The following is a 14995-nucleotide window of genomic DNA, read 5'->3' as shown; positions in this document are numbered from 1 at the left end:
GGTGACAGGGGGGGCGCAGGGGACCCGCTGCCACCGCCGCGGCCGGGTCCCTGTCCCCGTCCCCCCCCCCGCGCGGCGCGGCAGCCTCCGCCACCAAAAATAAGCATTATGTCACCGCGCGCGCCGGCCTGCAAAACAAGCGGGCGCCGCCGAGGGGCCCCGCGCCGTTGCCGTGGCGACGGGATGGGTGGTTTAAAAAAAAAAAAAAAAAGGGAAAAAAGACAAAAATCCCCCAAAACGGCCATTCGCCCCGTGTTCCCCCCCCCGCCACCCCCCTCACCTCATCTACCCACCCGGTCCCCCCGCACGGGGACAGGGACGCAAGGAGTGAAGAAGCCAGAATGTTTTTGTGTTTTTTTTTTTTCCTTTTTAATCCCATTTTTTGGTTTTTTTTTGCATCTTTTTTTTTTGCCTTTTTTTGTTTGTTTGTTTTTTTGTTTCTTCTTCTGCCTCCTCTCGCCGGTGTCAAAACTGGACGGCGCCGGGGGAGATGTTGAACATGGAGGGGTCGAACTTCTGCCCGCGGAACGGGGAGCCCTCGGTGTCCCAGCCCTTCTTGAGCATCTCGTGGACCTTCTGCGGAGAGGCCAAAGGAAGCGCTTGGTTTTGCCCCAAAATTGTGTCCCCCACCCCGCTGTCCCCCGCCTTGGGTGCCCATGGAGATGCCACCCCATCCCGGTGCCGCTGTTGTCCCCCATGGGGAAGGCTCCCGCGCTGGCAGCCCGCTCCGCGGGGACACGGTGGCATGTGGCAACTATGTGGCTACAAGGCAGCATGGAGGAGAAGGGACACGGTGGCATAGGGCTACTATATGGCTACAAGGTGCCATGGAGAAGCCCTGGAGCATCCCGAGGCGGAGGGGACGCTCCGGGCCGCGCGGAGGAGGTGGCCCGGAGCATCCCGAGGCGGAGGGGACGCTCGAGGTGGCCCGGCGCGGGGACACGCACCAGCTCGTGGCTCTGCGGCTTGCCCTGCAGCTTCTGGTGGTAGTCGAAGGTGAGGCGGTCGAGCACGGCGTGCTCCTCCTCGTCCACCGTGGCCATGGAGCGCTCCTTGTTGATCTTGTCGATGTCGATGCGCTCCTCGCCCTCCAGCACCGCGTTCCACCAGTACTCGTCGCCCTTGCTCAGGCTGACCTGGGGACAGCGCCGGTGGCATCAGGGGACGCGACGGCCCCGGGTCCCCTCCCCGCTCATCCGGAGCCCCGGCGCTTGCCGACCCTCCCGCTGCCGCCGCGGCTTCTCCCACCTTTTTGGGGGGAACTTGAGCATTTGGGGCAACAACCGGGATCGCCAGGAGAGGATCGTGGGCAGCAGGAGGGGACACTTGGGGCTTAATCCCACTGGGACAGCAAAACTGGGAAAATATTCCCGCTCAGGGAAGGCATTAAGTTTTCCCAGCTTGACGGGCTGGTTTCTTCTCCTTGGATGAGCTTTTCCAATGGGAACCCAAGGGCTCCAGGTTTAGCGACGGGCTCCTTGACCCACTCAGCGGGATCCCGGGACGGCGGCCGCGCTCCGAAAGCCGCTGTGGGGTTTCCAGGGACACACGGAGGCCAGGGACACCGGGGAGCTGGAGGCTTCAAGAGCAGCTCAAGGCAGGACTTGGTGACTGAAGAACCCGAGCGGGGACGGCAAATGTTGGAGAGGAGAAGGAAGGGAAGAAAGGGGAAAAAAAAGCCCTCAGCAACAAAAATAATCCCAAACGTGTTGTGCACAACACCCAGCGGCGACTGCTAAAACCGGCTCCCGCGGGTCTATTTTCAGCCCGTTCTTGCCAAGCGAGCGGGCGCGCGGAGAAGGGAGCGCGCGGGGCCGGGCCACGTTGGGGACACGATCCCCAGCACCCCGGGGGGCTTTGAGGGACGAGGTGACGCGGGAGCAGCTTCCTGAAGGGCTTCCCTTGTCTGAAGGGCCCAAAACTGGAGCCCCATGGGCTCTTCTCCGGGATGGGAGCATCTGAGGTGCCCCAGGTGCCAAAAAGGTTGGGATCTTCTTGGATGACTCCACTGCGCTCCATGAGTCCACACTTGACATGTCCCCAGTGTCGCTTGGAGATGTCTTCTCCTTGGAGAAGTTGGGAGCTCCCCGCAATTCCCAACCGCCGCATCGGGACGTTGCCAGGAGTTGTGTGGAAATTCTGGCAAGGGGAGGGTCCACCCGGCCCCATCCGCTGCGGATCCCGGTGCTCTAAGGGGCCAACTCTATGGGAATCCCGGAGCTTGGCTCTTCATTAACAAGTGGCCGGGCGGCTGCTGATGAATGAGCCGCGAGCATCCGGAGCCGCTCCCGGCTACTCCGCGCACGGGGAAAGGAGACGCTCTCGGGTGAGAATTACTCACTGTGCTCCAGTTACCTTACAATTCTTCAAGTGAAATTTCATCCCACCATCAATATGTTGGCAGCCAGCTGGAGATCCTCACAACCCTGCGCTCGTGCTAATTTGAGGCAGGCAGGAGCCGGCTCCGCTCGGAGACGACGGGATGGCTCCCCGCGCCGCCCGGGGACGCTCCGGAAGGCCCCGGGTCTCGCTCCGCCCGCGCGCGCTTCCCAACCTCCTCCAGAGTTGGGGATTTCATGAACATCGTCTCCTTGGCTGATCCTGGGAATCCACTCCTGGGCCTGACCCTTTGGAGTGGTTCCTCTTGAGCAGTTCCGCTCCTTCTCCAGGTTGAGCTTCTCCTTTATCAGATAATGTTCAAAAACCTGCAGAAGGCCTCAAAAACGCAAGTTGATGACGTCATGGGTCCTCGTTCATGCTCTCTCCGTGATCTATTGGATTCGGAGAAGCTCTTTAGCAGCAGCTTCACCAGGTCGTTTGTGCAGGATGATGTCCCAGGGTACGTCCGTATCCATGCGGAGCGGCCGGACAAAGCATCTCCACGCGCATCCCTTGGGATTTCCGTATCCAGGACGAAATTCCCACTCAATTGCACCCTGCAGGGCTTGGCTTTGAGCATCCACGTGCTGCCCCGTGACAACTTCAAGAGGTGGGGGACAGCCCTGGGGACGCGGGCCACAGGCCAGCCTGGGCACGCCGGGAGGGGGACAAGGAAGCCGGGAACGAGCCGGACACGGACAGCCCTTGCAGCACCTCGACCGGGAAGCAACGGGAGGAAAGAGGTGACGCGGGAGCAGCTTCCTGAAGGGCTTCCCTTCAGGAATGGGGGAAAGAGAGCGTGGGGCAGGTCCAGCTCCGGCTCCAGCTTGCGGCAGCTCCGGGTTTCCGTCTGGAAGCCGGAGCGGCCGCGAGCGCCGCGCAGCGAGCCCGGCCGGAGCGGCTGGCCCCTTACCAGGACGCACTTGCCCGGCTCCAGGCTCCAGAGGGAACTCTCCGTGTTGATCTTGTGCGTGAGCTTGCCCTCCATGAGCACGCGCTGGCTGCCGCCCTCGAGCACGGCCACGCGGATGGCGCCGCTGCTGATGTCCACGGCCACCTGCGGAAACACACGGGAGAGGAGGACGACGGGCCCCTCGCTGCCGGTGACGGCGGGACCAGCGGGCTCTCCGGGCGGGAATCCCGGCAGGAGATTGCGGTGCCGTTTGCCTGCAATGTCTCCCAGAGTTCCCCCACCGCTCCGCAGCCCTCATCCCGAATGTTATTGCATTATCCATTACCTAGGAGATTGCCGGTGACTCACTAGCTCCACGCAGGCGAGAGCTGGAGCCGGAGCCGAGTGCCCCCTGCTCCCCCCAGCCGGGATGCAGGAGGCCCCAGGCCGGCGTCCGGAGCGGGGCATGGAGCGGGAATGGCTCCATAGAGCCCTTGGACACCACAGCGGGATGCAGGGTTCAATCCGAGACACGCTTGATCCCGAGGGAGGTTCCCTGGGGCTCGGGGACCCCTTTAAGGGAGCTCCGGGAAGAGCGAGGCATGCAGGGAAGCATCGGCTCCGGCCAAGGAATGCCGGGAGAGAGGAATTCTGCTGCAGTGCTGCCAATGCGATTAGGGATGCTGAGGAGGAGGCGGCCGGGGCCCGCGGAGACGCCAGGCAGAGACGAGCGTTTGCAACCGAGCGCCGAGGAGGTGCCTCCGAGCAGCTCCAACGGCTCCAGCGGGATGCGCAGGGAAAAGGGGCTGGAGAGGCAGCCGAGAAACCCGAGCGGAGGGAGGCAGCCAAATGGGGCTTCCCGGAGCCGCGGGGCTCCGGAGCCGGGCGCCAGCGGAGCCGTTTTGGGCTGGTGGCAAACATTGCTCGAGGCGCCGCGGGGCTCGCGTCTCCCAGAGAGAGGCCGCTGTCCCCATCCCTATGGGAGCATCCCGGGCTCACACATTCCTCCGGGCGCCGTTTGCAAGGAACAGCCTGGATTTATTGGAGCGACGCACTGGGAACGACACAGCTCGTGGTCCCCCTGCTGTCCCCGCTCGCTCTGTCACCCCTCCGGGCCGGGTGGCTGCTGCCAAGCAGCCCTTTCCTTGGCACGCGCGGGAGCTGCGTGGGCTGCAGCCAGGGAACGGACCAGGAGCCTCGGTTGCAGCCACCCTGCAGCGAGGAGACCGGGAGAGAGCGCGCGTTCCCAAATGGAAAAATACAGAAGCGCCCGCGGGGCCTTTTGGGAGCAGGGATGCAGGGCAGGTCTTGCATGGGACCAGACCAGCTTCAAGCCTCCCAACTGCTGCAGGCCAGAGGAGCAAAGGGAAGGCAAGAGATGCTCCAAGGCAGAGCAGATCCCTAAGCTGTTCTCTTCCAGACACCTGGATAACTGGGGAAGGAGTTGGCTGTTCCCAAACTATCCTCTTCCAGACAGGTGGATAACTGGGGAAGGAGTTGGCTGTTCCCAAACTATCCTCTTCCAGACACTTGGATGACTGGGAATAACTTGGATAACTAGCCATGCCCAAACTATCTTCTTCCGGCAGCTCCAGGCTGCCTCCTGCTCCAAGCAGCTTCCCAGGACAGCTGGGTCCTCAGGAGGGATAAGGAGACACCGGAATGCCAACCCTTCCCATTTACCTGTTTGCCTTTTACGATGTGCTTGGGCACAGGCACTTTAATCTCCAGGTCGCTGTAGTCTTGGGACCAGGCGTAATTCTCGCGCACGGCTCCGTTGTAGCTGTCGGGATTGGTCTGGAACTGCTCCTGCCTCCTGGGGAGGAAGGAAAGGAGCGAGGTGTTAATGGGGCCGGCAGCTCGGGAGCAAGAGGGAAGGATATTGGGAGCAGGGAGAGGGCAGAGCTGGCCCAAGAGCATCCCTAACGCTGCAGGTTAATGCTCGGCCTTTATTAGCAGTGATCAAGAGAGACGAGACTAAATTAACCCCCCGGCGCCTTTTGCACCGGGGACAGCGGTGCTGGGGGGGCTGGGGGACCTCATCCCGTTTCCCGACACCCCCGCATTTATTTTTTTCCTATTTTTTTTTCCACTTCCCGCTCCCCCCCATCCCGAAACGCTGCCCCGGCCGGGCCGTCGCCCATTGGGTGCCCATTGCCATGGAGACGGGGTTGGCATGGCAGCAGGGAACAGGCGCTGGCGCCGGTTGGCTCCAGCTGGCGCTTCCCAAACCGCCCCCGGATTGTGGGAGGCGAGCGGGGCCGCGGGGCGGGCGCCGGGGCCGCCTTTTCCGATGCCTTTTCCCCCCTCAGCCCCGGCCCCGCGGGGCTGGCGCCGGTCCCGGGGGAGGAGGTGCAAACCCGTATCCACGAGGACCCCCGTTTCCTCACGCAGGTAGGCGGCGATGGCCCAAAAAGGCTTAATCCAGGTCACAAAATCCAGGTGTTTTTCCTTTTTTTCCCACCTCAGACACTGCAATCCCCGCGGGCTCCTTTCCCTGGCACCTGCTGCCGGCCGAGTGTCTTTCAGCCTCGGATAAGCTGGAGAGTCTCCAGGCTAACGTTTAGCTTGGGATGCGGAGCTGGGAGCGCTCGGAAAGAGGTGATGGATCCATCCCTCTACCCCTGGCCAAAGGAAAAGGGCTCCGGGACAGGCCTGGGGAAGCGGGAGGGCCGCAGGACGGCGTTCCGGAGCCACCTCTGCCTTCGGAAGCTCCGGAGCTTCTCCAGCTGCTCCTCCTTCCAGGCGCTTTTGGAGGTCACGCAGGGACTCGGCACCGCGATGTGCCGCCCGGCTTGCCCTTTTCCTTGAAAATACAGAGGAGACACTCGGGAAAGGAGACACAGCATTCCTGGGAGCGCTTCCAAGGGGCGCCAGGGCCCTGCGACCACCCCGGCCGAGCTCCTTGCTCGCCCCGTTGCAAATTCCCAGCGCCTGGATGGGGAAGCCAAGGCGGGGAGCTGTGTCCAAGCGCGACAAACCCCCTTGCAGGCGGAATATCCCGCTCCGGAGCCACGGGATGCTCGGGATTTTGGCTAGGACACCCTGGCCTTGGCCCCGCTACACGGCTCTGGCCACATGGCTACCATCTCCGCTGGCTGCCAAGGAGCTCCTGCCCCTCTTGGAGCTTTTCCATGAATTTCCTCTCCGGCTCCGGCCGGCAGCAGCTTCCCGGCCGGGTCCTGCCCAGCGGGACGGAGGGCGACGCTCCCGGGAAAAGCGCCGGATTGCGCAAACGCGGCGCGGGCGCCGCTCGCGCCCGGCTGCTGGTGCCGGGGGGTGGCTCTGTGTGTTCTGCCTTGTTCTATTTTTTGCTCCCAATGTGTCATTTTGGGGGAGGTGAAACCTTTAACAATGCAGCGGCGCCAAGCAGCCAAACCGGGGATTTTTTTTTTTGCTTTTCTGCGCTCGGTGGAGCAGCTTCCTCGTGCCGGGCCCCAGGGCGGCCTTCCCGTTCGCTCCGGATTCCTCTCCGTGCCGTATTTCCCCGTGTCCAGCTCCGGAAGAGCCCTGCCATCCGCAAAGCCGTTGCCGCGGCCCTTCTTAGCCACCGCTCTGCGAGGTTGACCTCAGGCGAGAAGCAGCAGGATTTGATTTCCCGGGAAGCGGGGCAGCTCCCAGAGCTCCTCTTTGCCAAGGATTTTCCCTGCAGGAACGCAGGGTACTGGGTCCCTCTCCTGGCCTCCGAGGGGTCTCGGAGCCCTGTGGACCCTTGGGGTCTCCTCTAGCCATATCCAACCAGGGTGTCCATGGGCCGGTGGGGAGAAGAGCCCTCCTGGATTGTGTGGAAAGGTTCGTTCACATCCACGATGGACACACGGTCATTGGTGCTTCCAGAGCTGCCTCCTATCCCGACCTCGGAGCTGCTGAGCATCATCTTCATGAATCCAAGGGGCTCGGCGTGGTGGTCGTGTCCACAAGGAAAAGATGGAAAATAACAGGCCGGAGGAAGCAGCTAAAGCCTCCCTCTTCACCCCCAAAACTAGGGCTTGATGTCAGTGTGGACCAGGCAGCGAGGCCAGCTCTGCTTCTACAACCCTCAAAGTCTGAGCTCTTCCCTGGGCTGGGATCAGCAGGAAGCACCAAGCCAAGCGCCCTGTCCCGGGTGCCATCGCTAAGGCCGGAAGCTGCAAGGATGAGACGGATCCAAGGCCCCCCAAGACGCAGGGCAGAGGTGTCCCCAACACAATGCACACGAGGTGGTGTCCCCAGCACCCAAGCCAAGAAAGGAGCCACCCAACGCAACCCAACACAACCGAGCAGCCACTCAACGCAACCCAATGCAACCCAATGCAACCAAGCAGCCGCTCAACCCAACCCAACTCAACCGAGCAGCCACTCAACTCAAACCAATGCAACCCAATGCAACCGAGCAGCCGCTCAACATAACCCAACCCAACCAAGAAGCCACTCAACCCAACGCAACTCAACAAAACCGAGCAGCCACTCAACCCAACTCAACAGCCACCCAAGCCAATGGAGACCCCAAATCCCCCTTCGCCCTGGACCTTCTCCCACCTCAGGCCCAACAGGCTCTTGCTTCTCCCCGGAAGCCAGAGGAGCGCCTTGCTCTTTTCCCAGCTCCCACTCTTCCGGGGAGCTTTTAGCCTTTTGCTTTCCAAGTTATTTCTGGACCCATTCAACAGAGCCAGCTTGGTGACATTAGGCTGGTTTAAATGCCACCGCCAGCTCACGGGAGAGCTTTGGAGTCGTCACCAGAGGACTAGATTTCACTGCTGCTGGGAAATTTAGGTCAAGGACAGCAGGACACGCTACTGTTCGGAAAAGTCCCCTGGGATCTTGGTTGTTTGCACAGAGCTTACACAACCTTGGGCTCCGGAGGGCTCCTTGGAGAGACCGACGCGCCATCAAACTGGGCTGGATTCAATTATAGCTCCCTTGGAGAGGGAAGAAAAAAGAAAAAAGGGATAAGGCCAAATAAATCCCTCGGGATTGAAGTGTGCAAGTGCAGGCGAATGTGGCTTTCCGAGCTCCTGGCTGCCCATGCGCCGCAGATCCGACCTGGCCCGTCTGCTCCTGACATTTCACAGTGATGCCAGGCCCGCGTTCCTACCAGTAGTTTTCCAGGTTATGTTTCTTCCTTCGGCGAGCAGCTCTTCCTTTTTTAAATAAGAATCAGGCACACGCTGTCCCTCGGCCGCCAGCTCTGGGATTTTCTGCTTGTTAAGAGGGGAAAAAAATAAAAATTCTAGGTTTTAATTTAGTTATTTTTGGTCCTCGGACCTAATTTGGGAGAGTGACACCTTGGTAGGACGAGTGAAGCCCTGAGTGAATTCACTGCAAGCGGAGGGAACTGCTGAGCTCAGCAGCTGAACCCAAGGAATCAGGTTCCCCCCTTGAAGCATCCAAAAATTGGGCCCCAGGCAATTTCCAAACAGCTGCAAAAGGCTCCTTGGAGCCCTCGGTGGGATTGCAGGAAGCTCCTCTTCGGCTCAAGTGTTCCAGGCTTGGCAGACACCTTGCGAGGAGTTGGGTTTCTCTTCTTGACTTGCTCTCTCCGTGTTGAGGAAGACAACGGAGGGTCCGTGGAGACGCGGAGGAGACGAATTACGGATGCTCTTGGTGGATCCAGAGAGGAAAACCAGCCCCAACAGGGAGCAGGGCCATGGTCCAGGGCTGCAGCTCCCATCCACAGGAGGGTGGAGGAGAAGAGGGATGCACGGACACCTCTCGACACGTGGGGAAACCAAATCCCAGGGGAATTCTTGGCACACGCAAGGTGCCAGGAGGATCAAGGGGGACAAGGACATGCCCAAGGATCGCTGAAGGTAGAGAACCACTTTTGGGTGAGATGCACCTAAGCACATGAGGGCTCTTCAGCCAAAAAGAGGGACGAACGGGCACCAAAACAGACAGAACAGGACTAGAAATCGCGCGAGCTGGAGAAGGGCAAGGAGCACTCTCTGTTTTTCCAGCTACAGGAGCGTTTCCAAAGCAAGGGGTTTCCTCGGGGACTCCGTGCTGCAGGACGCCGCGGGCGCCGGCGGCTCGCGAGGGCTGAAATCCAGAGAGAGGAATCCAAAAACGTGAGAGGTGCTGCAGGCCGAGCGCTCTCTCCAGCCAAGGAAGCCACCGAACCGCAACTTGCCGGAGGCAGCGGGAAATATTTGGAGGGTATTCGGAGGCGCTCGTCCCATGCCCTTCTGCCACTGCTGGAGCCCGGAGCTGGGAGCAGATGGAGCGGCGCGGAGCAGGTCACGCAGCTCTGGCTGGCTGCTGCTCCCGACGGGGACGCGGCAGCGCCGGGGGAATTCCCTGTGGCATCTTGGAATGGGAACCAGGCCGGACTTGCCCGTAAACGTGGAAAATGATCGGTGTCGGCACCAGCTTTCTGGGTCAGGCTGGAAGGGGACGGCGCAGTCGGCGCTCTGAGCTCACCGGGAAAGCCTTAAGGGACGTCGGGGAAGGAAACCGGTTTCACCGGCTTCTGGTCCAGCCGGTGCCGAGCAGGAGCAGCCGTGGGAGCACCGGGATCGCTTGGGATCACCGAGCCTCCGAGTCGAAGCACGGCTGCCAGCGCCCACCACGGCCACCCGCTTTCCCTCCGCAGATGGGACTGGAAGCGGCGAAATTCCCCACCCTTCCCCAAAAGCCCTGGGAGAAGGAGCCTGCACTGCAATTCCCCTGCAAGCACCTCGCAGCGGGGAGGAAAAAAATATCCCCATCCATCTGGGTGTGCAGCAAACCAAGTGGTTGCTAAGTGGAATGAGGCTGGAACGGGAGGCTCCTGGAAAATTCCCAAAGTGCCACCACATCACCTCGGGGGCACAAGGGTTAACGGCACCGCAGGAATCCGGGCTGGAAGCGGTGGCTCCGGGAGGGAGCCAGGTGCCCAAGGAGGCAGCTCACGGGATCATCCTGTTTCTCTTCCATTTTCTCCTGCCTCTTGCTAGGGACAGCGAGGCACAAAAGCACCCGAGGGGTTTTGGAGGACACTGCTGAGCACAGCCACCTGTCACCCCCAGAGCAGCCCCCAGCCCAGGGTTTGGGGACAAGGGTGTCCAGGCCCCCTTTCATCCCACTCAAGTGGCAGCGGCTGCTTCCAAACCTTTCCCGATGGATAAAGGAGCCGCCTGGCCTCCTTATCCCACCTGGAGCTCGCTGGGACGCGCTGTTCCCATTCGGAGCCCTTGAACCTCTCCAGCTCCCGGCGCGCTGTACAAAGGGAGGCAGCACAAACTGGGTCGGCGGGTGCTCCGAAACGGCCCGATCCGAGCTGCTGTCCTACCGGGAAAAGCACCCGGCAAAGCTGGGAGAAAGGAAGGAGCGGGAGCAAGAGCCGGAGTCGGCAGGGACGGCAAGGCCAGGCTGTGCCCGTGGGCTGCCGGGCACTATTTTAACCACCACGCGGCAAATATATGCAGGATGAAATCCAAGCGGGAAGGGGAGGGAGCGCTGCGGGAAGCGGAGGTGGTGGGAATTAGGCGCTGAGCTCAGGCGGGGATGGATTCAGGGAGCAGATGGGGGGAAAAGGAGTGAGCGCGGCCGCCCGCGGCGACGGGGAGCCGCATCCCTGTCCATGCAAAGGTGCAAGAGGGCGAAGGGAGCGGAGAGACGCGTGCGGAACGAGGAATCGAGCTCTCCTGCCCCTCTCCGCCGGCAACACAGCCTTGATTTTTGCTCTGCTCTTACAGAGCAGCCCTGGAAAAGCTGCTCCCCAACACGTGTCCCGGCAGCCAGGAGCCGAGCGCGGCTCTGATGGGAGCTGGCAGATCTGGGATGTTACCTGCCCTACATTCCCGGCGCAGCGAGGTTGACGGAATGAGCGAGTTTTTATATAGATTTGGGCGGCAGCGGTTCTCTTAGCAGGGAAGAGACGGGGAGAAGAAGGGAAGGAGATGGAAAATATTGTTGTTTAATCTCCTTCCTGCATCCTCGCTGCACATTATCCACCGCCCTCCCAAGCAGCCCGGTGGCTGTAGGTTTTGCTCACAAAGGGATGTGCAGAATTAAGCAGCCGGTTCAATTATTAATAGGCTGTCGGGGAGGGGGCCCTGGGTGCCTGTTCCCATCCCCGGAGCCTTTCGGGGGGCTCCAGTGCCCCCCAGAGGCACCACCACCAATTACAGCGTTTTGCTCAACCTGGTGGGCCTCTCTGCCCTACTTCCATGCCGCAGACCAACCTTTTCCTTTCATCCACCAGCATCCGGACAGCCGGGAAACCCGTCCCGAAACCACGGGACCGCAGAACGCTCCCGGGCTCGGCTCCCATCCCGTGCGGCTCCAGCGCGGACGCATCCTACCCCCTCGCACGCCCTCAGCTTCCTTTGCTCATCCCTCCCGTTTTCCGTCCCGCAGCCTTTAGAGCTGTTTTTTGGTGGCTACAGATCACTCGCCCACTCCCATGCAGGACACAGGGACTCAAACCTCTCCCTCCTGCTTCCCTTTGGGATAAAGCGGGGTTGTAAACAGCCAGGTCGGAGCCGTGGCTCTGCAGCCCAGCAGGAACAAGGCCAAAGCAGACGGGCCGGTTCCAGCAGGGCTTTTTTTGGCTCAGTTCATTCCACGCCGGCGAGAGGCGTCAGACTGACAGCCCCGGGGACGATCCTTCTTGCGCAGGACAGCGCCGGCACAGGCAGCAGGAACGCGGCTTTCCAGGTGGTTTCATTTTTGGCTTCTGGCTTATTTTTATCCCACTTGCGCTTCGCTCGACCCGTCTGACGCGTATCAGGGCCCTTCTCCCCTTTCCCATTTGCTCGGGTTACTTGGCAGGTGCTTCCTGAGCCTCCTTCCCGCTCCCATCCCGCGTCGCTCCCTCTCGCACAGCCACGCGGGAAGCGAAACGCTGCCTCGGGCAGCAAGGACACGCAGGAGCTGCAAACCAGGGGCTAAGCAAGGCAGGATGGCTTCACCGCTGGGGTTAAGGTGACATGTAGACAGGGGACAGGAACACCTGCGCAGGATGCCACACTCGGAACGCGGTTCCTAAAAGCGAGGAGCAGTCAGACCAAAACAACCCCCAAGCAGCAAGACAGCCCCAAGACACAGTCTTGTCACAGACACCCTAGGAGGGCTTGGAAACAAGGACATCTTTTGAAAATCAGAAGCGTTCAGCCCAGCTTGAAAGCAACCGAGCCCGGGTAAAGAGGCCAGCGGAAGAGCAAAGGCAGCGCCGCCCAGGATCCGTCCTCGGAGGCGGCCGAGACGACGACCCAAGACCTCCAGAGGCCTCTTCCAACCACAAGGACCTGGGGACACCGCTGGCCTCGGTGCCGCCCGCACCAGCTCGCGGTGTCACCTACGCGATTCCCTGGCTGCCAGGAGGTCTCACACCATCCAGACATGGATGTGCAGGGGAAGAGAGGGAGCCCAACACCGCGTTTCTGTGCTGAAGAGTCACGAGCCGGGATTCCGGATGGTCAGGAGGGACCATCAGCTCCGCGGCCCCTGCTCAGCGCAGCCAGGTGGGACGATGGCCCCAGGACAAAGAGCCCGACTGGCTCCCACCATCTCCCTGCCCGCCCCGCTGCTGGGGACACCAAGGAAGCAGCAAGAGGGACCCTTACGTGGGCAGTTCCGCCGGGCAGGGGGGCTCCGCCGCCGAAGAACCGGGCGCTGCCGGGGCCGTGGCCGCCGGCTCCCGAGCTCCCGCCGCTCCCTCGGCATCCGCTGCCGGCTCGTGCTCCGCTGCCGGCTCCGGCTCCATCTCGGGAGCCGCGGGGGACGCGCTCAGCCTGGCCGCTGCCGCCGCCTCCTCTTCCTCCTTCTTCTTCAGCTTCGCCTCCAGCTCCTGGCGCTGCTTCTCGTCGTCCTGCCGGGCCATGCGCTCGAAGACTTTGAACGCCTGGAAGGGATCAAACCGAGCACACCGTGAAGCCCCCGAGCTCTGCCTAGAGGGAGGACAGCCGCTTTGTCACATACGTGGGGCACATGGCACTGTGGTTCCCTCTCTGGGCTCCGTGTACCCCTGCTTCAGCCACCAGCCAAACCTGGCACCGATCGCTCCGACGGCCACATGTCCCCAGTAAGTGCCCTGATGTCTTTGGAGAAAGCCCGGATTCCTGCACTGAAACCATTTTTCGGGATCACTCCCACAGCCTCCGAGAGGGCTGGTTATTGCAGCCCTCCCCGCCTTCCTGCACCCTCCAACACCGACAACGGAGCCGTTTGCTCCCAAACCGACTGGCCGAGGCACAAACGGGACGAGGGCAGGGACAGCCTGCCTGGCTGCGAGCAGATGGGCTCCGAAGGATCTTTCACCGGCGCTGAGGAGCGACTTCGGATGGGTATTTGGACACAGATCGACTGGCTCAGGCAGCAAAAACACATTTTGCCAGAGAAAAGCCAGTCCCAGCGGGTAAGAAGGTCCCTGGCCAGGCCCAGCCGAGGGGGAAAATGTTTTCTCCCAAAGGAGTCGCAGGGAAAGACGTCGGGGCAAATCCCTGTGGCTCCCTCAGCCTGGATTTCAGGCCTTGGCCCTGAGCTCCGAACCTGGACTCGATCCCTCGGCCTTGGCCCAGCCGCGATGAAAATAACCCGGCAGCAGCTGCTCGGGGAGCAGCGGGGGAAGCCGAGCTCGGTCTAAAGGGCAGAAATCCCAACGGGAGAAGCAGGGAGGAGGTCACGGCTCGGCGCTCCCTTGCACCCGCGCAGGCGTCCTGGGCCACGAGGCCACCGTGCGACTCGCGGAGCCTTCCCTGGCCCTCCGAAAACGCCGCTCCAAGGGGCGGATCGGTGCAGGACGGCACCGCGAGACCCGCGCGGGCCATGGCCAAAGCCCTGGGCCGGGAGAGGGGGAAAAATCCCCCTGTGGAGGAGCGACGGGCCCTGTGTCTCGAGCGGTGGCACCGCTGCGGGCCCTGGAGCCTGGAGGGGGGGACAAGGGGTGGCCTGGAGCAGCCTCTCCCTCCAGCGAGCAGCCCTGCGGCCTCCCTCCCAGAACAGGCCCCAAAACACGGGGGAGACACGGAGGGGGCCCAGGCTGCCACCCCCACAACGGGCAGGGCCACCCGGCCTGGCCGCGGGGACAGCAGGGCCCGGCAAGGAGGAACCCCGAGCCGCCCCCGTGCCCCTGCCGCCATCTCCCCCCACGCACACACGAAACCACCACGGGGCTTCAAGCGGCGCCCGGGGAGGCGGCGCCGGTACCTGCAGCACCATGGCCTGCGCGGCGCCGGGCGGGAAGCCCAGGCGGTCGGCGGGCCGCCGCAGCAGGCGGTAGAAGTCGGTCTTGCGGTAGAGGAAGCCGAAGAGCACGCGCAGGAACTCCTCCACGCTGCCGACGTGCTGCAGGATGCCCAGCAGCGCCGGGTCGTACATGTCGCTCAGCGCCGCCGCGGCCTCCATGGCGCCCGCCGGCCTCCCGCCCCGCCGCTGTCACGGCAACCGCGCCGCTTCCGGTCCGCCCCCACGCCGGCACTTCCGCCCGGCGGCCCGCCCGGAATTTGTTTCCCCCCGCCCCAGCGCCGCCGCCGCCGCGCGTGACGTAGGCGAGGCGGCGGGCGCCATGTTGGTTGCGGGCAGCCGCCATCACCGCGCCACCCCCCCGCCCAGTGTCCCTAGTGCCCCGCCCAGGGCCACCTCAGGCCCCTTGGTGGCCCCTTTGCCCCTCAAAAGAGACAATGCGACCCCCCCCAACCAATATTGCCCAGGGGACCTCCCAGCCCCCTTAGTGGCAGTACGACTCCTCCTTTACCCCCCAAAGTGACAACCGGGGGGACCTCCAGCCCCCCAATATTGCCAAGGGGACCCCCAGCCCCCTTA

At 62.4% G+C, this 14995-nt stretch overlaps 1 protein-coding gene across 1 annotated transcript; it reads right to left on the bottom strand.

Moving 5' to 3' along the window:
* Nucleotides 1-463: 463 nt before the first annotated feature.
* On the bottom strand, nucleotides 464-14631 carry NUDCD3 (NudC domain containing 3). Its single transcript, XM_088521477.1, has 6 exons — nucleotides 14381-14631; nucleotides 12799-13076; nucleotides 4955-5087; nucleotides 3293-3436; nucleotides 948-1136; nucleotides 464-576 (listed from the first exon to the last, which is right to left on the bottom strand). The coding sequence occupies exons 1-6, from the start codon at nucleotides 14576-14578 to the stop codon at nucleotides 466-468; spliced, it is 1053 nt and encodes a 350-aa protein (XP_088377603.1). The 5' UTR covers nucleotides 14579-14631; the 3' UTR covers nucleotides 464-465.
* Between the last annotated feature and the right edge of the window lie 364 nt (nucleotides 14632-14995).

Source organism: Tinamus guttatus, unplaced genomic scaffold, assembly GCF_059628265.1.
Source record: "Tinamus guttatus ecotype Peru unplaced genomic scaffold, ASM5962826v1 Tinamus_guttatus_pri_ptg000123l, whole genome shotgun sequence".
NCBI lineage: Eukaryota > Metazoa > Chordata > Aves > Tinamiformes > Tinamidae > Tinamus > Tinamus guttatus.
Note: the sequence above shows the minus strand (reverse complement) of the source record. Positions and strands in the feature narration are given on the sequence as shown.

What these genes read in the sequence shown, in the direction of transcription:
- NUDCD3 (XM_088521477.1), bottom strand. Translation starts at nt 14,578, where the DNA reads ATGGAGGCCGCGGCGGCGCTGAGCGACATGTACGACCCGGCGCTGCTG. An exon ending in ACATCGTAAAAGGCAAACAG is followed by an intron (nt 3,437 to 4,954) that starts GTAAATGGGAAG and finishes GTGTTTCCGCAG; the next exon opens with GTGGCCGTGGACATCAGCAG. An exon ending in AGCCGCAGAGCCACGAGCTG is followed by an intron (nt 577 to 947) that starts GTGCGTGTCCCC and finishes GCCTCTCCGCAG; the next exon opens with AAGGTCCACGAGATGCTCAA.